The sequence below is a fragment of the Toxotes jaculatrix genome, chromosome 5 (assembly GCF_017976425.1).
Source record: "Toxotes jaculatrix isolate fToxJac2 chromosome 5, fToxJac2.pri, whole genome shotgun sequence".
NCBI lineage: Eukaryota > Metazoa > Chordata > Actinopteri > Toxotidae > Toxotes > Toxotes jaculatrix.
Genome location: NC_054398.1, coordinates 15502499 through 15526550, shown reverse-complemented (window position 1 = coordinate 15526550; position 24052 = coordinate 15502499). Strand labels below are relative to the sequence as shown.

At 40.4% G+C, this 24052-nt stretch overlaps 2 protein-coding genes and 1 non-coding gene across 4 annotated transcripts; 2 read left to right on the top strand and 1 right to left on the bottom strand.

Moving 5' to 3' along the window:
- Positions 1-49: 49 nt before the first annotated feature.
- alpk3a (alpha-kinase 3a) lies at positions 50-13457 on the bottom strand. Its single transcript, XM_041038219.1, has 14 exons — positions 13158-13457; positions 12561-12841; positions 11653-11774; positions 10888-11005; positions 9438-10749; positions 4491-6960; positions 3897-4044; positions 3203-3330; positions 3074-3109; positions 2692-2966; positions 2499-2587; positions 2186-2403; positions 2049-2097; positions 50-1935 (listed from the first exon to the last, which is right to left on the bottom strand). Exons 2-14 carry the CDS (start codon positions 12698-12700, stop codon positions 1596-1598), a joined length of 5445 nt encoding a protein of 1814 aa, XP_040894153.1. The 5' UTR covers positions 12701-12841; positions 13158-13457; the 3' UTR covers positions 50-1595.
- Positions 13458-14867: 1410 nt separating this feature from the next.
- malt3 (MALT paracaspase 3) lies at positions 14868-22615 on the top strand. 2 transcript variants are annotated; one of them, XM_041037803.1, is made up of 15 exons: positions 14868-14993; positions 15297-15367; positions 15474-15598; positions 15844-15982; positions 16169-16344; positions 16576-16672; positions 17152-17187; positions 17324-17527; positions 18215-18392; positions 18598-18672; positions 18807-18934; positions 20080-20229; positions 20900-21054; positions 21658-21774; positions 21891-22615. In XM_041037803.1, the coding sequence occupies exons 2-15, from the start codon at positions 15325-15327 to the stop codon at positions 22224-22226; spliced, it is 1959 nt and encodes a 652-aa protein (XP_040893737.1). In that variant the 5' UTR covers positions 14868-14993; positions 15297-15324; the 3' UTR covers positions 22227-22615. The 2 variants fall into 2 exon arrangements, with proteins under 2 accessions (XP_040893737.1, XP_040893738.1); XM_041037804.1 differs by having other exon boundaries at positions 14989-15007.
- Positions 22616-23739: 1124 nt separating this feature from the next.
- trnah-gug lies at positions 23740-23811 on the top strand. The gene has a single exon. It is a non-coding gene; the product is annotated as a tRNA-His (tRNA).
- Positions 23812-24052: the final 241 nt, after the last annotated feature.

The window sequence follows — 24052 nt, the reverse complement described above, 5'->3', positions numbered from 1 at the left end:
ATATAACAGTTTGTTTGCATGACACCACACCTCGACATTACAGTGTTTTCTCTATCATCAGCTGGTCAATGTACACAGACTTATTTTGCTATTTCAAATATTTCAACTCCATTTCAAATATTTCTCCTAGTGTTGTGTTTTCTTTCACTAATAAGGCTTCATGCAATTAAGTGACAGCAGCTGAAGTTTAAGAGTGGCTATTTGGACTTTCATTGATCATTAACCAAAAAACCATGATAGAAATTCCTGTATATTTGTTGTCAAACAGTAGAGGTGATATCTCTTGTTGTACAAGGAAACTGGTGTCTTTTGGAATCTAACCATGAATACCTGGGCAAACCCATGAGATAACCAAATAGTGTTCATTTTTATTTCAATCCCAAAGTCCATGCTGGTTTTGCAACTTATAAAAAAGAAACAGCTAAATGCTAAAGATTGGTCTGGTTAGTGTTGACCAACTGTATCCTAGGAAAACTCACATCTCTATTGTTCAGCAAAAGGTGATTGTCGGTTGACGTAAAACTTTACAGTTTTCAGTTTCAAGTCCTGAGTCTGCTCTTTTGGTTATTTTGTTCAGTGTGCTTTTATCCCACAGTCCATAGGTCAGGTCCAAGTAACTGCGTGGACCTCATTCAGCAGCCTTCCTCCCCCTTCGCTGCTGGGAACACACTTGTGTGTTTGCATGTCAATGAGCATAAGCATGCCATAGTTAAGGAGTTCACTGGTAAGCACCTTACTGCTTATTGCTCTGACAGAGGCATATTTTCTGAAATACTGTAAGACGACTGATTAAAGACACACACGACCGCTGTAACAAACATATACAAAGTACTCAAAAACTACTAAAAAGTAATGCCAAAAACAAAGTGCACACAAACATCTATGACCTACAAATGGTGCTGTTATTTCACAGCAGGAGTTCAACTTTGCTGTGTACAGAAATGCTGCATAGGCAGTTCTAATGGTAGTCATTTATAACCTCCAAAATAAACGTTACACCCTACACACATACTGTACATCATAGACGAACATGCAGCATCACTTGTGGCTGTGGTCATGTACATTTTAGACTCCACAGTTCTTTCAATCAAAACACTAGAATGCTGTTATCCCTTCAATAAAATGACTGCAAATACAGTATAACATATTTGAAGTTGACAAATATTGCGTGGAGAATTGTTTGTCCATTCATAGAGCTGATAAGACTCTGAGGCAAGTGTTTGAAGGGATTTAATAGTGTTATGTCAGTTCTTATGTGGCCGAGTGTTGTTTTTCATTCCCTCTCAACTTGCTGTTTGGCACCTCTGAGCTATAAGGACAAAAACCTGGTGCCCGTTGCTCCAAAAATTTCCATTTTAACTGTATTAAGAAGTTAACTGATAAGTTGGGACATGGATGTTTCATTGTTGTGATAGTGAGTGAGAACTTCACAGTGATCTTTTTTTTTTTTGGACAAGTCAGGTCAACAAACTAGTCTTTTTGTCATAACTCTTACTCTTCATGTCCTTGCTGGCTTTGGTAACTGGAAAGAAACAGATAATACTTGACCATAACAAGCAATAAAATACTGCTTGAAACAAATGAAGCCATTCTTCCTACCGCATCTCAAGAGCATCAGCAGTTTCTGCAGGCTTGGATTTGGCGTTTGATTTACTGTCCTCTGTCTCCTGAACTTTTCTAGTCACCTTTGGGCTAGAATTTGCCTTTCTAGACATCTGAGGACTGTGTCCTTTCCGCTGAAGCTGTGGGCTGCTAGTGCCCAACTTGCGGTTCAGAAGGGGGCTCCTGGAGCCCTTGATCTTGGTTGGCTGATGCAGACTATCCATAGACTTCAGGGGGCGCAGGCCAAGAAGTCCACAGTAGTAGTTGCACTGATGGTGTGTCAGGAACTGTTCAAATACTTCAGGAGAGCCATACTCGGTTAATCCTTGGTATCTGAAACACAGAGGGCAACTTTATTTGACCAGTTCCAACAGCAAAAACCAATAACATTTGCATATATTGAACATATCAATGATTGAAGTGATTTGAATTTATCAAATACAAACCCTTTTGACTTGGTCACAACTCCAACATTAGTAAGCTTTGTTTCAACACCTGCAAATATAAATGAAAGAGGATTATTAATATTTTTATCCTCACTAATAGATAAATGAATACTTTACACCTTGTGTGTGGGGCTTACCCTCAAGCCGTGTGACGAGTAAATTGCCATGTGTCCACTGATGGATCCAGTGCTGGAAGGCGCTGCATTTCTGCTCCACCTCAGAAATGTTTCGCATAATCAGCCTGCCTTTAGGATCCATCATGCAATACTTGAGGAAGACACCTTCAAGACTGGCCTCCACCGTAGCATATGGCACAGAGTTTGCAGGCCGGTACATCAGATACTGAGGAATCACTCTGTGGGCAAGATAGAAAAATATAGTGGGGTGATCACTGTACATTTCAATAGGTATAAATGATCAGAGTTACTGTATAATTAGTGTGGGTCTTACTCTAGTGAACTGCCAAAGTTCTCAATAACTCTTGCTTCAGCCGCAAAGATTTTACAGTATTCTCGAATCATGTTTTGGACTTTGCATTCCTGGCAACACAAAGGATTTATTAAATCAGATGCATGTAATGCAATTTTAATCACTGGGAATTTATTGGGAGCAATTCAGATTAGACAATAGGAAATAAACTCACTTGCTTAGTGATCTCTAGATTTCTCTCTGCAAGGTTGCTCTCTTGTTTGGTCCCGTAGGCGATGGGGCTTTGAACTTTGATAATGCAGTTGCTTCCAGAATCAAATACAGGATCCAGGCCATAGATGACTTTCACTCTGCTGGCTTTGTGAGCGCAACCTTCCCCAATGTGCACCGTCTCTGTCATGATACGACCAAAGTACTTGTTACCCCAGCTTCCACAGTCGGCCAGGCCTCTGGTGAACAGCAGCGGGGTCATCTCAATCTCCTCTCCAACTAAAGAAAAACAGAAATAGACAGAAATTGATGCCACAATGAGAAATGATTTATAAATTTTTTTTTTTTTTAAATTCCTATGGTACATTGCCAACTGAGAAATTTACCTTCCAAATCATCTCTTAGTAGAATCTCAGAGAGAACTGAAAAACAAACCCCACAGACTCGTAAAGGCATAACAGACACTGTCAGATGTAGATTTCAAATTTGATTTCTCCAGGCACATTGTATCTTACTGTCTACGCTGAGCAGGAAGTCAGTGGTGTCAGTCCCGTATTCATTATTGATCGTACAGCCATATACCCCACAGTCTTGGCTGCATGCCAGCACAATAGCCAGCGCTACTTGGCTTTCATCACCTCCGCTTGAGGACAAAACAGGGAGAAACACATAATAAGGAACATGTCAGTTTGACTGGCTCATCAGATTTGTACCTAACTTTGTACCTAAAGATTCAACAACAGCCCACAAGGTGTCACTGTGAGACAAATGGCCATGCTCTATGGCAGCAGTCTGCTGACACAGCAACCAATAGCACATATATAGACTTTTAATGCCCCCTGGAGATGAGAAAAATATTGTGTCAGGTTACAGTTTCTGTGTCTAGCCAGAGATTCACCTCTCTGAGTCACAGCTGTGGGGTTCACAGTCACATGAGCTGGACGTCTCTGCAGTGAGAATTTGAGAATGACAGAAGGCCACGGGACGCACTCTGAGGCCCAAATAAATCCTGTTCATCCTTGTAGCATTATTGTTTCATATTTGGAACCTGCCCAGTTTTACCACTCATGTTGGCTGGAAATCCTCAGAATAACAGCAGCGAAAAAGGTGACATTATTAAGTTAGTAACTATAACAAATTGAACACCATGTGATATTGCTGTTTATTAGTGTTGATGTCGTGGTTGAATAGGACAAGAAGAGGATTTACCTTCTCTTCACCTCTAGTATTTCTTCCTCATCTCTGTACCACTTAATGGTCGAGTCACTGAGCACGTTGAAAAACTGGCACCACAGCTTCAGGTGTCCAGATGCATCTGGGAACGGTTCTCCCCTGATCTTACGAATGACCTGTGGAGCTGGTGGTGCATGAGAGAGAGAGAGAGAGAGAGGGGGGGTGTCCAACAAGAGGCCCAAGGTAACTATATACTGTACTGGAGAGTGGAGACTTTCTAATGTTTCCACTTCCTCAAGTGCCAGTGTACGGTTCAGATGATCATGTTGACAAACTTCACAAAACATGCAAAGAATTTCATGGAATCTAATTGTATTGTTATATGAAAAAAAGATGAATCAAACAAGTTAAATATAATTTAACCACATTCAACATATTATTTATCCATGTTGCACATATATTTTTTGGTTATATTTATAATTAGTTAAGTAAGTCACTGAATGAACAAAATATTACATTGTGAAAACAAGCTGATATAGTCTTATTAGAAAACACACAGAGCTTGGTCACACAACATAATATTAGATTAAAGAAAATCCATCTTTTGGGAAAAAAAGATTGATTCTTTACCTTTCAAAGGGTCTAGTTTCTTTTCAGCTGGCTTCTCTTCTCTCTTGGTGACCGGCTCTTCTTTGGGGGTCTCCTCCACCACTTTTGGCACCTCCAAGGTGGCCTTTCTGCGGCTCAGTAGAGGAGAACGCCTCTCCATTGGTGGGGTGTTTTGTCCTGTGGGAGCCTGTAGTAATGCCGCTCTGCGAGCCTGGCTGGGAGACATGTAGGGGGTCTCCTTCTTGCCTTGAGTGTCCATCACACCAACCATCGCTCCCTCTCCATCTTCTTTAGTTTTGGGGATGAAGATTTTACGGCGAGCTCCGGAGGCCAACTCCTCAGGCGTGGCAGAGCGTATGAGTGACAGACTGTCCCTGCGTTTCAGCCGGGGACTGCTTTCACAGGAGAGGGATGACGTTGGTGTCGAGCCCCCGCTGAGATCTTCATCTACCCTGTCACTCTGTCGATCACCCACTGTGATTACAGGGACAGCCGTGGCAGTCTCACTTTCTGAGTCTGGAGCAGCTTTGGACGTGAATTTGCGATTACTGGCTGGACTCAGTGATGGATGTGCTGGGGGTTTCGAGCTGAGTCTCTCAACAGAACATCTGTTTCTCTGGAGGTCCTCAGCAGACACAGAATTCTCTATCTTCGGCTCTCTGAGAGGTTTTATCTTTGAGATTTCAGGAACAATGTTGTCTTCTGTTGTTTTATTGAATAATGGCACACTGTCGCCAACCTTTGGTATTAAAGCTTCACTTAGCAAAGACGGAGTGTTCTCTGTTACACTTTTCTCTTCCACTTCTTCAAGGTTCTGTTTTTCACTTTGAGTTTTTTCACGCTTTGTGGTCATATTATTGTCAGCATCATGCTTTGTTCCCCTTTGCATGACAGCTGAAGTTTCTGTTTCTGTCAACTCACTGTATGTGGACAGTCTGAGACCAGGATCACTTTCATGACAAGTGACAGAAATGGGTGGCACCACAAACAAAGGCACTGTTGTAGTTTCAGCTGGCTGCATTGTATGTGAAACCTGGACATTCACAAATGCTTCACTCTCCTCGTCATCAGTACACAACACATTTATAACAGGAACTGATGCATAGTCCATCTGGGGGAGCTGTTCATGGCTTTTCACGCGTGGCTGCTTGAGCTCAAACATTTTTGTCTCGTCACCTAATTGTGCAACTTCCTTTTCTTCCTTTTTCAGTGAAAGGTTATAATCATTCTGCATACCTTTCTGTGTGGGCAACAAGTCAGGAGAATTAGTCATGCTCAGGTCCTGGGTTATTGTCCCTGACACATGAGTTGCATCATGTCTAGCAAGTTCTGATTCTGGCTTATTTTGTGCCAAAATAGTGAGTGGCAGAGGGTTCTCTTTGATTTCAGGCTCCATGATTTCAATTTTTGGGATTACAAAATGTTCATTTTGGTTTACATCTGGCGAGGTTGGTTTAATATCTGGGGTGTCTTCAATAGTAGATATTTGGATTTGTGGAATATCCTTTGAAGGCCAACCCAGCAGTATTTCATCACCATCTTGATGTGCAGTTTCACTGTGCTCCTCCAAAACCTCAGCATTACTTCCCTCATTTTGTGTTACTGAAAGTATTTTTGATTCTTCCGACACCTCTATTCTCTTCTCTGTCTCCGCTCCAAACTCCAAACACTCTTTCCTTGCTTCAGTGCTCTCACCTTCTAAAATGACGTGCTCTTGTGTGTTTAGATTGTTACATAAGTTAACTTCTAAATCTTTCTCTAAAGCAGAATTCAATACATTTTTCAAGTCACTTCTGTCTTCACTACTTCTAAAACCTGAACTTGAAGACTGTACTGCACTTAGACGGTGGACTTCTGCACTTTCCTCTGCAATGGACAAAGTGCATTCATGCTGAATTTTTAGGTCAGCCTTCTCTAAACTGTCTGGGGCTGCAGTAGGCGGAAATCCTACTTTCATTTCCTGAATCAGTGAAGTGCATTCGGTCTCCTCTTTTACATAATCTTTCTCTACACTGCTCTCTGCCACAGCAGAAGGAGGAGAAAGCACCTGATCTGGTGTTTTAGATTCACACAGCTCTCTTCTCTCTTCCAGCGAAGATGTTGTTAATTCAGTCATCTCAGAGCTGTTTATAACTGAGCACGGCTGTTTGCTTGATTTCACTTCAGCTTTCTCTTCCTCACATAACTTACTGGAGGAAAGGCCTTCCTCTGTGCCAGGTTTACCTCCTTTGTCCATTTTATCAATACTCAACTGTTCTTCTTGCAACGTTGCAGTGGGTGTTTCTCCGAGGCTGGGGCTGTCCGACAGTGAGATAACACTGTGAGGGGGAGTCCAGCTAACTTTCAAACTAGTGAGAGTGGATGTGGGTTGGCATTCTTCTTCATCAGGGGCTTTGGTTTGTGGTAATACAGATACACCCTCCCTGGGTGATGACTCGTCTCTTGCAGCCTGGCTATCTTTGATAACTGAGACTGCCTGAGAATCTTCTGTCTGAGAGAGAGTAAACAAAAAGCGCATTAGTACTTCAAAACTTGCTGTTCAACTGCACAACTTTATGGAAAACAACATTCAGTGTCACGTTCAAGAGTTAAAAAAGTATTTTTAAGAAGCTCGTAACAACGAACTTGCTGCAGTGACCTTTGACAGTGTGACACTGTGACGCTTTTAGACTGAGACGGCGTTTTTCTACCATCAATCAACAGAAGCATTAACAGTGACAGATTCTGACAAACTTGATAATACAGTGCAGTGTTATATCCCTGACAGACAGGAGGAGCACTATAGTCGGTCTGTAAACAAAGTTAATCAATAATTAGTTGAAAGGTAAACAGTATTTAAGTCAGTATATACTTGTGTTTTATGACCTGTCAACTTATTTCAGGAACTTCTTTACCTCATGTCACGTGCGAGGTAGCTGAAACCAAAGTGTTTACACATGCCAGGGTCCAATCAGATGTTTAGATTTTTGAACAGGTTTTATCTTTTTTTTTTTTTTTCTGAACACTCATTTTATACTAAAATTTAGGTAAAAAGCATATTGATTATACATTGTAGTGAAGAGAAGATACATAAAGCTCTGAAGTATACATAGAAGTGTTGTACGGGTTTCCCCTTTTCTGCCCCTGTTCATACCATTAAAGTGTATGCAGATGAAGCCATGTGCCGCCTCGTGACAACATGTCTGGTCAGCAGTGACTACTAAGAAAAAAAGAAGTTGCTACTTTCAATGGAAGGGAACTGGTGTCACATTCAGTCTAAAAATGAGGCTCTGGCCATCACTACCCATCAGAGTGTAAATAGATGTCACACTCATGTGAAAACATTTTTGAGATAAATGGTTCCTCCAATTAGTCATACGTAAAGCCTCGTGTTTATGCCACCAACATAGCAAAAGTACAGTTGTAGTTCCACATTAGGGAAAAACAATTGCTCTGCAGGTGGGTAATGCTCAAACATGGTGACTTCACTTCCCTTTTCCACGTCATTGTGCTCCACGTGACTGGATGTGAATGCACAGTGTACAACTTCCTGAACAAAACAATTCATAAACTCATAAATGATAGGATGTTGTTGTTTATCAGCAATAACACATCAAAATGTCACTGCAGTTTTGACCAGAACCCTTGCGACTTTGACATCTTTGTCAGTTTTCTCAGGAACGCATGTATGTAGGTTAAAAAAAAATCATATAAGACATATTTATAGCGTTGAGACCTATGATTTGATGCATATCCTGACAATAATCCACATGTAGTAGAAGAAAGTGCTGAATCCTCATTACACACGGAGTTGTACTTGTGTTATGACAAATACATAAATTAGGTTATCAGACCACTTCCTTTTCACTTTTATTTTTCAATTATCAGAGCTAGACAGACACGTGCACGGTTGTTTCTCCTTGGTGGAGGTAGGCACTCTGCTGGGTGTCATTCTCTTAGTTTGTTGTTTCTCTCTCTGTTTAAAATTTAGGAGAACATTTAGGCACTGCTTTATGTGAAGATATAGGGTTATGTTTTAGCAATATATAAAAAAAAAACAGTTTCAGCTTCATAAAATAATTGCACTAAATAAGTGCAATCACAAATATAGTAAGATGATAATCACTAAGTATTACTATCAGTGTTCTTACTGTATGGGTGTATACTGTACAGTGCATTTATCATAACGTGATAATCCTAATCCCCCACACGTGACAGACATGAAACAATTCGACGAGCTGGACACTGAGATGACAGAAGTGCTGCCTTCCTCCCTCCTCTCTCTGTGAGGAAGAAGTTTATTTTAAGGTCAGTGAGGAATGTGTCCAATGCGACAAGGCCCTCCTTTCATGCTGAGACCTGCCGCAGGACTCAATCTGCTACCGCTCATCCCGACCACACAGCCACCCTCTGTCATGCAAAGCCCTGTTTGTAACTTGAGAACCACTTCTGACATTCAGGTTTCATCATGATCTCTGACGCACTCGTGTCCTACTCAGCGCAGCCAACACCTGAGATATTCCCCATCCGATCTTACAGTGTGCAGTGTAGATACACAACACCCCCCACCCCCACATATATTTACTGCGAGCTGTCCCGTTCTAATCATCCCCCATGTCTCTCCCTGTGTTTTCCACACAATCATGTTTGGCTCGTTACTCTTGAGTGATAATGATGCAGTAAAACCACATCCTCACACAGTCCGGCTGACTCACTCTACCAGTTGCTGATATTTTACTGTATGTTTTCAAGTGGGTGTGTTGACTGACACCATCCACACATCACCCCACGAATATAACATCAAACTGTGAATTGTCATCTGTTTTTTTTCTACCACATTTACAACCAGCAGTGGCTCGAAGACTAATCAGTGTCATAGCTGACATAGTTCAGGCTTTGGCACTGAAGTAGCTCATCTTGTCACACAAATGCAGTCTATGTATAACTCTCAAGTGGTAGTCAGCTGACCTGCAAGACCACTGCACGCACCTCAGTGAGAACTCGAAGGTCAGACAATGGCATTTCTTCATCTGGGCTGCTGCTCCCCGCTCCCACAGACACCTCCATGGCATCTTCAGCCTCCTTGACACACTGCCCTGTGGGCTCCTCTGCGCTCTCAGGAGGCAATTTATCAACTGGTGGCAGGTCTGTGTGTAGAACACTGTCTAACTTTTGTTCTATATCCACACTTTCTGAAGACTCCTTTGGTTTATCTGTTTCCATTGGCACAACATTCTCTGTGAGAGGCTTGCACACTTCTGGATTATGCTCCGGTTGCAGCCGAAATGACGGCGGCGTTTCCTGTTGAGGAGGCTGAATTGAGTCATGGTCAAACTCTCTCTCCTTGTCCTCAGTGTGATCATGAAAGTCCTTCTTACTCTTACCAAAGAAGAAGTCTTTGACAGTGTGGAGCATAGAGGAGATGGAAGCCTGGATGTTGTGGTGGTCGTGATCCTTATGAGCCTTGCTGTGATGTTTGGCTTCTGAACCATGTTTACTGTGGGCTTTTGTATGCAACATCTCCAACGATCTTTCCCTTTCTGTCTCACTTTCTACAGCCAAGTCTTCTTCTTGCCTTTTCTCTCTCGCATGCTCTTCCTCTAGTGCTTTTTCTTGTTCTTCTCTCTCTATTTGCAACCTTTCTTTCTCTTTGATGTCATTTACCACAGGTACATTTGTCTCTTTAGGTTTCTCCCCTCGAGATGAGTTCTGTTTCTCCTCAGAAGCCTGAGACTGGAGAGTTTCTGCCAGAAACTGTGCCAAACTGATTCCTCCATCGTAACAGTTTTCTCCTCCATTGCCCATCATATGGTTTCTGCCACTGCTGCTGCTGCTGCTATTAACTCCAACATCTACACCATTTGAGATCTTTATTTTCTTTTTAGCCAAGGTTTCCGCAGATGGAGGTATCTCCTTCTCCAGCCCGCTGTTAATGGATGTGACATGGGCTGTTTCCATGACCTCCGAGCTAACTCCATTAGGTTCTGCAGCGGCTCCAAGCTGTTCCTCAGGCTCCTTGACCACTGGCCTCTCCTGTGGGGGTGGGACGGTCCGCTTCCTTGGAGGACGTTCTGGGCTTTTCTTCGCTTTCTGTTCCTGAATGTTTTCTTTATCCTCCTTCTTGGTCTGCTCTTCCAACTCTTTCTTCTTCTTCTCTGCTTTCTGCTTCAGCTTGTCAAAGAACCGCTGGTGGATCTTATACTCGCTCATGGTACCAACCTCCAAAACTCCCGAGCAGGAGACAATGCCTTTACTATTGCTGGCTGAGACCTGATAGATGGCTGCATCGTCCAATGTGCAGCTGAAAAGAGAAAGACTTATTACTCTTATGTTATAAGTACTCTGTCAGTGTTAAAATAAGCAACAAAAAACAAGCAGCTGCATTTCTACTGATTTGAAAAGGTATAGCAGATTATTTGTGCAAGGTTGTCTTACGTACTTGTAAATATGGAGGGTGTGTGTTTTTCCATTCCGGCGAATTTCATATTTTGGGAGTCCACAGTACCGGTCCATCTCAATATCATCTTTATACCATTTCAGTTCTGGAGCTGGGTAACCTGTAGACATGGATATACTATAAGGAACGCATTGCCTCTGTAATAAACATTACACATCATGGCCCTACCCCACAGTTCTACCTAATGTGTTAGGGTGGATGGGAATGATTGAAAGTGGGATACAGTGATCTGTGACTTAAAATTAATGTGAGCCAGGGTTATAAAATAGGGAGCCGTTGACCCCTTCCCTACTTTCAACCCCCCTACTTATGGCACCCTTGCTTGGACCACAACCACCTTCAAACACTGCCTTCCTTTTGACCTCAACTACACACCTTGTAAAGTTGTTGTGACACTCTCATGGTGACAAAATCTGTCCACAGACAGGCAGACAAGTAAACACCTGCCAAATGACTTAAAACCACCTCTGTGGTAGTTCCAGCTACAGGAGATATCTCCAGGGCCACAATTTGCCATGATGACACAGGCATGCACGCACACACAGACAGACTGACAAGGTGAAATCAATACCAGCCACACTGTCGCAGTTGGTAATAAAGCATTTCATTTGGTTCCTTCAGAGTCTGTTACGTTCCTTTTCTTTCCAGATTAGTCACATCCTGTCTTGTCACACCACAAGCAATCTGAAACGTTTCAGTTACTCCTACAAACAACAAGCAGAGCCATGTGAAATACACTAGGCTTACCTGACACCACACAGGTGAACTTCACATTACAGTTTTCTGACACTGCCTTTGATTTCAAGGTGGTCTCAAAGGACGGCTGTATGTCCTCGGTCAGCTGAGCCATGACGCTACATAGTGTGCTCCTGGAAGGAAGCACTGATGGATTAGAGTGTAAATTTCTTTCTTTCAAACAGTAGACACTTTTACACTTCAGTATCATTTCAGTGACCTCTCCACCTCGGTGCAGTACATTCCAATTACTCGGGAAAGGATGTTAATGTAAATTCCTGGTAGTGAATAGGGCGTGAAAGAGTGACAAAGAGACTTGTGAGATATCAAGCAAAACAAAGTTGTCAATCCAACACCAAAAGCGGTGTTCATCACTAAAACTGAACGCAACACTGGACAAACTTGACACTTACATTGCAGTTAAAACGTGTGTAGGTTTCATTCTTGGGGTAAACCAGTTTTTGTGGTTAAGATGTTAGTTGGGAGGAATGTTTTGAAAGTATGGATTACCTCGTTGGCCTGTAGTGAGAATACCTTGAATAGCTATTCAGAGAGGAGGCAAATGAAGGGACGTCAGTGATTAATTAAGATCTGAATATATAGAACCCACTGAAATGAAATAATTAATTAAATGCCCTCCTCTCATTGTGATTAAGGAGGATATTGTTGTTCTCATGGTTTGTAGATTAGAAACAGAAACACACATAATTTATGTGATAAATGTGATTTGTCACCCACAATGTCCACAATGTTTGACTGGCTTTGTTGTTTACTCTTTCTTTACTTGATCTGTCTGACCCAGATGTTTTTTCTTAACCACCATGCAATATAAATCTGTTTTTTAAAACCCAGATTTGCTTCACAAGAAACAAAGGTTTACATGCTGTGCACACACATGGATTATGTATGAGGCTCTCTACCTGTTTTCAGGCCTAACATTGGAGAGGTAAGTGTTGCGGCTTTCTGAACGGCCATTGGAAGAGCTGCCCTCCTCTTCACTGAAGCTGCTTGTCCTCCCATTGCCAGAATAAGAGCGAGTCATTGGCCTTCTGGAAGTCATTGTCCACAGAAGCAATTCACACAAAAAAATTAAGATCCTAGATAAACGTATCACCCACAGTATAAAACTGCTTCGTGTTCACGTCCACAGCTTGTCAAAGTTCAAGGCTCAGATTTAATGGTGTTATCCATGTAAAAACCCCTGGAGAAGAAAAAAGAAACACTTCAGAATGGCAACAAAAGCTGTTGGAAGTTGATGAAAGACAATTTAAGATACGCTCTGGGATACACTCTGCTCAAACAAAACTCAAACACACAGTTCACACTCAATGCTTGTCCTTTCTGACCAAGCAAAGTACTTTCAGTGGAGCAAGTTATAAATAGATCAGCTATCAGGTTGTGAAAGGGCTGTTAGTGGTCAAACACAAACCCAAAACATGCTGTTTACTTGGACATGTAAAGAATGTAATTCAGCTCTTTCTTAGTCACCATAAAACTTGGTAAATTTTCCAACTTACCATTGAGATGTTGTCAGTGTTGCTTTGGAGCCAGAGTCTGTGAAGAAAATCTCTGTAACTGCCTATCATAGACATGCATGTGTTGCCAGCAGGGGGCTATTTATAGCAGGCCCACAAATAGGTGCAAGAGCACATCAGACTTTCCGAAACTAGACTTTAGGCTTAGCAAAGAAGTCAAAAAAATTAGCTGAATTTCTAGTAAAAGCTAACAATTTTAACAACTTCAACAGGAGCACGTTCCTAAAAATGCGTCATTATGGTAAGTGGTTGTACTGGAAAATTTCTTCTAAAGAATCTTAATAAGCCCATCTTAGTGAGACACCAAAGTGGAATGGATGTGGACTTGCAAAACATGTCAGTATAATATGATTCATGACGTAGTTGATGATGGCCAGTGGTTTATGCCCTATGCTTTGCTCAAGAGTTGCTAAAGGACAGCTGCCCTCACTTCGTATTGCAACACATGGTCAAAACATAGTGACCCAGCTGCTGCTCACATTTCAGATCGATTAGACAAAAACATGTTCATCTGACAAAATCTGTAGTTTTATTTGACGATGTAACGGTGTTTTAGAATATCAAGGTGTTAGTTACGTTGTTGTTTTAGAGTGGTCTTGTCTTTTTTTATGGGTTTAGACAGTTCTTAGGTTGTTCTTACGATGCTAGTTTGTTTCTAGGGTAAAATCTTTTATACAATTACATTTTATTTACAATTTACAATTAAAATTATTCAGGACTTTATAATTGTATTTGTGTCTCATACTTTGTATTGTCTGTAGCTTGCTCTTCTTTCCACTATTCACTATACACTGCTGAAAAAGAGATTTGGAGCTTAAATAAAAGTTGAATTAAAAAAATAAAATAAATAATAAATAATAAATAGCTTCAACAAATAAACAAACAAACATCCTCAAATCCATAAAATACCTTTATTTAAACCCAATACCTTTTTGTAAAAATATCATTTACTTGTCTTCAATGTGAAAAATATTCCAAAAATAACATAAATGTGTGATTACATACTTAAATGTATACAAAAAGAAAGACAAAAATAGTTTAAATAAAACATTAATATAAAAAAATTATTTGACTATTTTATTTAAATTCTTTAAAAAACGATCTATAAGGGATCATACGATCTATAGGGAACTCAATGAGACGTTAAAAACTATGCTCCAGATTTTATCCACATTGCATTATGGATGTAAATAATACAGTGCAAAGGTTATTTGCTTTGAGATTGGGCAACTTATGAGTTTGAACTTTATTTTTTTAAGGTGTGAATTAACTAGCCATTTCGGTCTCTTAGCTTTTTAATTAATTATAACAAACCAGGTTAAATCTTACATCAGACCCAGTGTGAGTTAGTCCAGTTTTACAGGCACATTTTAACTCTCCAACCTCAACCTCAACCTCAGCCTGTGATTGTATCACACCTGACCGGGGGCCAGATTGATCATTACCATAATGTCAGGAAAAGGAGCTCTTCATCAATCTCTCTCAGTCTCACTTTTTTTTTTTTTTACAGCAGGGTAGAAATCGTCTGTTTGGGGTTTTTTTTCTAACTAAGGCACATTAAAAAAATTTTAAAACAAAAATTAAACGTTTAGGATTTTTCCAGTGTGGCGTAGATGAGAGACTCATTTTGTCCTGCGAGCTGCTCACATATTACTGACCTTACGGTAATGTGTGTGCGTGTGTGTATGTGCACTGTCTCGTTCCGGGAAAGGGAAGAGTTGACTCGATAAAATTTAAGTTGAGAAGATTTCAGAGGAGGAAAACATAGTCTGGCTGAGGCAGGACAGCTGCGAGCATCTGGTGCGAGGCTGACGGCAGGTATGCGCTAAAACGTGTGTTGATGTTTATACTGAACACTGACAGTTGTCTTGTGTAAATTAGGACGTTTCTAACCGCATCTATAGTTAGATGAACCGCCGTGTACACTTATAGCCGACTTCACAAGAAATGAGAAGTTAGGGACAGAGGCTGTGAACTTACACCGATTTCCTATGTAACGCCAAATCTTGATTTTATTCACCTCGTAGTTTCCTTTCTATTTCTTAGTTCTTAGACTTGGGGCGGCACTACAGTGAGTGATTCAAATATACTCATTTAAAACCTTGACTCAACCTCTTACAGTCTGGTGTGAGAAGGAGAAAATGCACTGATGACTGGATCCCGTCCCAATCTCTGTCGAATAATGATCAGAGGTATGTTATTTCTCTACAGCTACAGTTATTTCTCTCTAAAGTTTTCAATACCGAGACAACACGGTGTGATTTCGGATGACTGAGATTCTGACTTTGTTGGTTTCAGACCTTTTCATTGTGCGCCATCCTGTCTCTGTGTGTGTACCTGTGAACCACAAAGTGACTCTGAGTGTCCGTGCAGAGGGCACAGGTATCCTCAACTACCAGTGGTTCACTGATGATGAAAAGGAGGTGCGTGGATTTTACATTTATTTAAAAAAAAAAAAAAAAAAAAGGTATTAAAATATCTCATTCCAGGTTTTAACATATTATCCTCAGGCATTTTGAATAGCAGTTATTTAACATAACTTAACTTGTCACTTAAAATGACAATGGAAACCAGTAAAATATTATAGTAAAAATATTTGTCATGAGCATTTCTGTCCTGAGTGATAATCATTATTGTTTTTGTTTTTTTTTTGTTTTTTTTGTTCAAGGTATCTGGTGGTACTCAAGCAGACTTGACCATAACAGCTAAGAAAACACAGCTCTATGTGTGCCGAGTGCATGACCACCTTTGTAACTGCGTGTTCAGTGACTGGGTGAAAGTGAAGGTGTTGGACATTGATAAATCAGGTATGCACTGCGCCATTCTCATGTTGATTCATATTGCTGTAGTGTGGTAGTTGAGCAATCTGTATTGTTTCACACATTTGCAGCATAGCCTAAACTTGTCAGTGGATGATGAAATCAGTGTTAGAGAAATTGCTAGTTTAGTTCTGTGGGCTTGAATCTCTGTATCTCTCTGTTTTCAAACATCAGGTTTACCGGTACACTGGCAGGGTGAGCCGCACATTGCTGTCAACCCTAAACCACAGACGGTCCGAAAAGGTTCAAAACTCACTCTCCATTGTGTAGCCTTTGGCATCCCCTCTCCATACTATCAGTGGTACAGAAATGGACAGCCTCTGCAGGACATGACTGGTGACATGCTGCAAGTAAGGAAGGATGATGAGTGAGCGTTTGCTTTCGTCAGTGCTCATAGTGGTTGTTTACACTGTGCTATTTTTAGTGTATCATTTGACTGACTCTGAATCACGCACCCATCATCAATCAAGTAATACAGTCAGAAAATTTGGTTAATATTTTGCCAAAGGTTTGATTTATGGTTGAGTAATCTTGCGGGGGGGCAGAAAGTATAACAACATGATTTATTGTGATATGTGCAGATTGACTGTGCAACAGCCGAACATGGAGGATCATACCTGTGCTCGATTTCTAACGTGCTTGAAGAGAGATGGACTGAACCAGTTGATGTTGACATTGGTAAGTCATAGATGAAACTTTACTGACTCTGTAAGTCTGTCTTTTCCCGATTTTAGCATTGTATTTTCCTCGGACTTTACTTCCTCAATTTCCAGTGAAACCGCTGCAAAGAAAAACAGATTTTCTTCACACTCCTTTTATTCCACTGATTTTAGCACAGAGGCTTTCAGCTGTTTCCATTATGCTGGCGGTACTTTCCCATTTCTACAGAGTAAAAAGGAAGTTGTTCGACTCCAAATAGTACTTGGTCCGAGTCTGAGACACACAACAGGAAAGTGATGTAAACTGAAACTGGTTCTTGCAGCGTTTCTCCAGTTGTAATTTGTTTGTACAGTGCATATCACACAAAAAAAAGCTGTCACATTGTTAAATTGTATGGTCCTGTATGTGCCCTCTGAGCAGAATTAGTGCTTGTTCTTTAGATCAGATTTTTGTTCAATGAAATTCTGATTTTGTGCTTTTCTTTTTATACCCTCCAGTGCAAACTGATCAGCTTCCTCCTGCAGCACCCACAGGTACAGATTTATGGAACAAATCTCATTGTCAACCCACGTGCTATTTTTAGTGTGCTGGAGTGGAGCATTATCGTGGTATGTATGGTAATTTTCCCGTGGTGCTATAATGATCATTCTGCTTTGATCTTTGTTTTAGCCTCAGATAAAGTTGCCCTACTTATTGGCAACCTGAATTACTCCAACCACCCTGGCTTGACGGCCCCCATTATGGATGTACATGAGTTGGCCAACCTCCTGCAGCAGCTTGGCTTCAGAGTGGTTTCACTGCTGGATCTCACCAGGGAGGAGATGCTGGCTGCTATCGAAAAGTTCATTCAGCTGCTTGACAGAGGAGTTTATGGTGAGCGGAATTTTCCTCTCTGTCATTTTTTTAAATTAGTTTTTTTTTGTTGGTTGATTCATGAATTCAGATTTTGCCCTGCGAGAAATTGTGACATGGTAATTTTAAGATTTTAGTGAGATCTGAAATATGACATCATCATTTTCTTTGCCGTGTCATGTGCCTTTATCTGTTATCGTCCACTCGTCATGGGTCATGAACCCACGGGTGGTTTACAGTCTTGTGCTTACTAGCATGTCTGGCTGAGTGGGCAGATAAGAGGTAAAGAGAAGCGTAGGCGTTTTCACAAGCGATGTATGGCACTTCCTGAAGGCTTGTAACACATAGATAGTATAGATAGATTAGTATTAGATAGATTATTTAATATTAAAAAAAAGGTAATTGACAATCAGGCAAACAACTAAACTTCTGTCACTCTTCATTATTAAAAAGCATACACAAGTACACACTTCAATCACAGAAGGGTAATATGACATCATGCAGTTGAAACTACATGAATGATACTGTCTCTTATTATTCTCTACTTTCTCCTGCTAATAACAAAACAAAGATTGTGAATTGAGAGCCATCTTTTTGATCCCCTGTGTGACCTTTCTCTGACCTGCAGAGTACATGCAGCTCAAAATGTGATGACCACAGTTCTTATGGTCTTGCAGTGCTAACTACATGTGTTCTCACTCTTGACAGCCCTTTTCTACTATGCGGGTCATGGGTATGAGTGCGCTGGGAGGAATTACTTGGTGGCTGTTGATGCTCCACAACCGTACCAACCTGAAAACTGTGTCTGTGTGCAGAGGGTCATGCTCAGCATGCAGCAAAAACGGACTGCACTGAGTGTAACCCTACTGGATACCTGTAGGAAATGGTAGGTGCAGTAATCAGTTTCTGTTTTCACTGAGAGATCACAGTGGCACATGGATTTTCACATTTATTTGTAAAGTGATGACTATATATACATAATCATACAAGTGTAAATTGCATATATTTGTTGATTTTGGCATAAAATGCAATTAACAAGGATTTAATTTGACTGCTTCATTCTTTTAAACACTTTGTTTTGCTTTCTAAAGGTACAACCAGGATTGCATACCTTCAGTCATCATGCCATTGAAACCCAGTGGGAATACTGTTTATGGTTATGCCACGTATGTACTTTTTATTAGTTGTATTGTAAATATTTAATAACAAATACAGAAACCAATACCCAAACCAACTCAGTGATATAACTGCACAAGTGCAGTTATTATATTTATAACGTTTTCTTCTTTAACTACTGCAGATGTGAAGATGCTGAGGCTTTCGAGGTCCAGGACGGAGGGAAAAGTACTGGAATCTTCACTAAGTACTTGAACAAGCACATCCTTCAGTCCAAGAAGGTCACACATGTCTTAGAGAAGGTGTCTGAGGGTAAGCATTTCCAAAAAGCAAGGCTGTGGTTTGGTTTTGGTTTTTGGATGTATCTAAAATATCAATCAGAACTGTAATAAGGATAGGTGCTGTTTTTGTGACCCTATGGTGTGTTTTTTAGCAGGTGGGCAGACATGTCTGAACCAATTAAATAGATACCATCATTCAGGCTGACAGAGCTGACAGGTCTTGTAGATCTGGGTAAACAAATCTGAGGGAACAGGTTGTTCTTGGGTGTGGCAGGTTTACCACAGACAAGTTTTATAATTCTTGGCAACTCATTTTCATGTTCTCTTCGCTCAGGATTTGTAAGTACAGCTGTGGCTGAGCAGAGGTGGGGTATCATCAAGTTGTCCCCATCGTATTTGTCTGTTTAATGTTTCTCTGGTGAACTCATTTCTAGAGGTACCATTAGCATGTGACCTCATTCTCTGGAAATTCACACTGTTGGCTAGAGAACAGCAAGAAACCTGAGAGCTGCAGAGTGCAAGACAGCTGCTTTGCCGTTTGGGCACCCCCTGCCACTGCTCTCATGGGTGCACTCACAAATCAGCACTGTGTTTGTCTGTGTTCGTGTATGTAGACATATCTAGGTGAACAAATGTACCACTGGTTATGAAATTTTTACAACAGGTTTTATGCCTTTTACTTTAATCTCTTTGTACTTTTTTTATTTGAAATCCCAGAGCCACAAAACTGTCTCAATAGCCAAGCATAAATCTATATCAGATGTTTCAAACATGGTCAGTACTGTCCAGCCAGTCCATCCTATTAGCCTTTGTAATGATTCCTATATTTACATGTATTAAATCTTGTGAAAGTGGGTTTTCCAAAACTCATTTAGCCCAGTCAATTACAATGAATATTAACCAGCTCATTTTTCAGATTTCCCTAAGTTCCTCAAAGTCAGCCATGTGAATCTGATGAATGTTTTCTAAAACTCACTCATTCCTCACTCACTACTATTGCAAAACTCAGGCAGTCCCATTGTGAAAGGATTGTGAGTGTACATGCTTTTTTGCTAGTACGAATTTTGAAAAGATTTTTGCAGTTAATGTTGATTTTGTCAAATTTGCTTTAGAGTTTTATTTTCTGGTCTTCCAAGCATAATATTTACCTGCATTTTCTCCTTCTCCCTACACCAGATCTTGGCAGAGATCCTTTAGTTACGGGCAAGCAGGCGGTGGAGATCAAACACACCCTGAAGGAACCTCGATCCCTTGCAGATCCAGTTCGGACCACTGGCCACACGAAGGAACTACATTTGCGAGACGTGTGCTGGAGACAAGCAAATGGTGAGTTGGGGGAAATTTCCTGCATGTTTTTTCCTCTGTTTTTTTTACATTTCAGGCCAAACTGCATTGAAGACAGGATATGTAAATATATATCGACATTACAAATGTAGTTTCTTTTCCATCAAGGAAACCACAGTTCCATTTCTTGATCTATTGTCCCCTAGAGGGTGGGAGAAATTGTTCACTTAACTCTTCCACATGCCTCCTACACTACAATATGTGACAAACCAATAGCAGACATTGTGGTTTAATGTGATATTTACAGCATCATTCAAAAAACAAAAACAAAAAAAACGGGTGCTCGTTTTTGATAAATCAAAACAGGGAACTGGTTCTTTTTACTAAGTGTATTTTCCTCTTTGATGGAAGGAAGTTGTCTGTTGACACCTTATTACTTCCTCAAATTTACATTACCTTTTAAATGGAATCTTGATATTGTGGGCTAAACTGAGAATCTTCTTAGTCTCCTTCAGATTAGATTCAAGATAAAAGTCTGCGGCTTAAATTAACAGAATGACTGAAAAGTCCCTAATATGGTCAGTCAGTGGCTCTGCAAAATCATCAACTCTATCTGAATGATTTAACCCTATGATAATACAAATGTACAGTCAAAGTGAAATGGTTTTGGAGCTATAATTTTTCAGAGAATCATTTTCATATCTTATTTCAGAGCTACCACGGAAGAAGCGGCTGATGTTTGTTTGCGGAGTAGAAGTGGAAGTCAGCTTCTCAGCTTTGTTCTCTAATGTCTTAGTGGTTTTTGCCACTGTAAAGACCACAGGCCCCCGAACCCAGGACTGCACCGTCACTCTGAACAGCACACCTGTAAATATTTATTTTTACTTAAAACTTTCAGACATCCTGTCAAGTTTGTTCATCCACATGTGAACCACAGGGGATCTATACAGTGACATTCTTGTACAAAAGCACACAACACACACGATAGATATTTAAAAAAAAAAAAACTGAGTCTGACTTTCTTCTTTGTGAGTTAGTAATCTCAACATTGGGTTTAACAATTGCAAATTGTATCTACATCATAAATTCCATGTTGCTCACTGTAGCATGGTATCACTTTCCATTAGCCAGCAAGAATTTCTCAACATTGACCATTCACCCCCACGTTTCACATGTCTGAGGAAGTTCTGCCCATATATAGACTTCCAGTCTGCTGCAACCACAGATAAAGACAAAGCAGGAAGCAGTGCTCTGAATCTGCTACACTTCTCTAAGTAATACATCCATGTTTTAGACTACTGAATCTTGGACCATACTGACATCTGGTGGCTGATTTATTAAAGGATCTGTTATCAGCACATCACCACATTCTGGCAGAGATTCTGTACCAAAACATTGTAAATACAGAGTTTATTTATTTTGATAATGTTGGTTAACAATTACTAATCAATTCCTGTTCTGAATCCTTAGCCATTGGAAGACATATTCTCTGGCCCTGGCAGGTCAGAGGAGATGGACTCTCTACTATTTAAGAACTCTGATAACCCAGACTGCACATTGAGGCTTTGCGCTCTTCAGAGGCTAAAGGTATGCTGTATTGATGTATGTCCCAATTCTGGTTCCATTAAAAACAGAATAAGTCTTTTCAACAAAGTCTGTACAAAAAATGTGAAAGAATTTTGTTTGTTTTTTGCCTTTGTTAGGAATCGCTGGTCATCAAGGTGGATGTACACTATACTCACACAGACAGTAAGCTGCGTCAGACAGAAAGCCAGCATGTGGACATAGGAAAACCTCTGGTGGCATCCTGTAAATTGTACAGGAAGGGGAATCATGCAGCAACAGCCAAAAAACACGAGGATGCTTCTGCTCGAAGCATGGGCAACATTTCAAGCAGCAAACCACGGCTGCATCAGAATCTGGCTGGTCCATGTCGCCCTTTCACCAGGAAGGCAGAGTGCGCTGCTAAAGTTACAAGGAGCAATGAACCTGAAGAGAATGATGAGAATGAACTGCGAGATCTTACTCTTCAACATTAGACCTTTCTGTTTCTTTCTGGTTCTATTACTGTAAATACTACTTTGAGACTTTTATGTTTTGTTTTTTTTTTTTTTTAATTGATGCGATTAGGAATTGCTCAGTTGCTGATCATGTAACTTACTTGTCCGTGGTTGATGATGATGAATGAGTGAGCGAATAACTGCGATTTGTGTTTAGTTTGTCTTAGCCTTAATTTCTTAGCTCAACACTGAAGAAACATTAACACTTAGTTTTCCTAACCACTGATTTCATTATAAATTTTGTAATAATTAAAATATTACATGGTGAATGACACTTTTTCATTAGTGGCAAGCTGGCTAGCCTAATTTATCTAATAAAGACCATTGCTATCAATAATTTATCTAATAAAGACCCCACTGACTTACCACTTCCATGATTGTCAGTCTTTTGAGACATGTCTGTAATTAAATATCTTACTATCAAATCAACAGTCTAAATGTTAATAGTGTTTTAAGGGAACTGCAAAAGTTAGTTATATGCAAGTTACATATTTTATTGCTTTTTAAAGTGAAGAGACATGAGAACAAACCCTGCAGCAAACAGAGAAAAAAACAAAACAAACAAACCAAAAAAAAACTTTATTCAAATGTTAAGTGTTACTGCAATTGTAGCATGTGCAAAGGTTTGGGCACCCTAGTAGGTCAGTGGTTTGTAAACACCCCCACCCTGCCCAGCAGTTAAACAGTTAAACACAGGGGTGGAAATTTTATTCTTTGAGGTTGTGTGGCAGAAAGTAGCACAGGAAACATTGCATGGATATGGGTTTATCTGCAAATACCCTTAAGTCAATCAAGGAAACGAAAATGAAAAGAGACTGGCTTCGGCAGCAGGACAATGATTCCAGGTAGACTCAAAAATCCACCTTCAACTGTTTCCAAGAAATATAAGCTGGGGCGTTTGGAAAAGCCCTCAAAGTCCTACTGACTTTCACGTTATTGAACATGCTGTGTGTATGATGGCCTAAATGAATGAAATGTCGGTTTGTGTAGTATTGGGTTTCTTTTTACTTCAAAAAGCAACAAAAATATTTAATTTGCCCATGGTTTGCCCATAACATGTGTATACAGTTCTACATTAAGTACATTAATACACACAGAGTAACTGAAGCTGGTGATTTTGAAAACACAGGTACGTCGAAGCAAAACGAGATGAAGTACTGCAAGGACTTTATTACTGCGAGCATATTATTAACGTCAGTGTAAGAACAGTCTTTATGTTTAAACTTCACCAGCTTCCTCACGTCCTTTAGCAATTTTGGCCCAGCTCTGAGCAAGTCAGGAAACGCTAGCTAAATTTAGCTAAATGGCTACCGCTACACTGTCATTCGTACTTCCTTTGGTCACTTTCGCCCCTAAAATTACTACGCTAACTTGTATGTGAGGTAGGTACCAGACTTAAAAGTTGCTTTCCAAAAAAAAAAAAAAACCTGTGCGGTTTACCGTATGTTTATATATACAAAATCTCCACACTACCACCAGTCCCCGCTAGCTCGCCGTGATCGTATAGTGGTTAGTACTCTGCGTTGTGGCCGCAGCAACCCCGGTTCGAATCCGGGTCACGGCAGATAAACAGCAACCAAAGGGGCTTAATTTTTGGATTTTTACTAATGTGCGGTTATTCTCTTGCCAACACTAGTTATACCATGTAAAATTTGATATGCTGTAACCCAAGCACTGGATTTTCATGTGAGGCTCCCCGACAAATCTACAATTGTCTCAGTTTTTTCAGTCACCACTAAACACTTTAGCTTGATGAGTTTATGTAAATTGTAAAATGGATGTAAATTGAACCTTAGATGAGGATA

What these genes read in the sequence shown, in the direction of transcription:
- alpk3a (XM_041038219.1), bottom strand. Translation starts at nt 12,700, where the DNA reads ATGACTTCCAGAAGGCCAATGACTCGCTCTTATTCTGGCAATGGGAGG. An exon ending in GAAACTAGACCCTTTGAAAG is followed by an intron (nt 4,045 to 4,490) that starts GTAAAGAATCAA and finishes ATGCACCACCAG; the next exon opens with CTCCACAGGTCATTCGTAAG. An exon ending in ACTCGTCACACGGCTTGAGG is followed by an intron (nt 2,098 to 2,185) that starts GTAAGCCCCACA and finishes TTATATTTGCAG; the next exon opens with GTGTTGAAACAAAGCTTACT.
- malt3 (XM_041037803.1), top strand. Translation starts at nt 15,325, where the DNA reads ATGACTGGATCCCGTCCCAATCTCTGTCGAATAATGATCAGAG. An exon ending in GTTGGACATTGATAAATCAG is followed by an intron (nt 15,983 to 16,168) that starts GTATGCACTGCG and finishes TTCAAACATCAG; the next exon opens with GTTTACCGGTACACTGGCAG. An exon ending in ACTGTTTATGGTTATGCCAC is followed by an intron (nt 18,673 to 18,806) that starts GTATGTACTTTT and finishes TAACTACTGCAG; the next exon opens with ATGTGAAGATGCTGAGGCTT.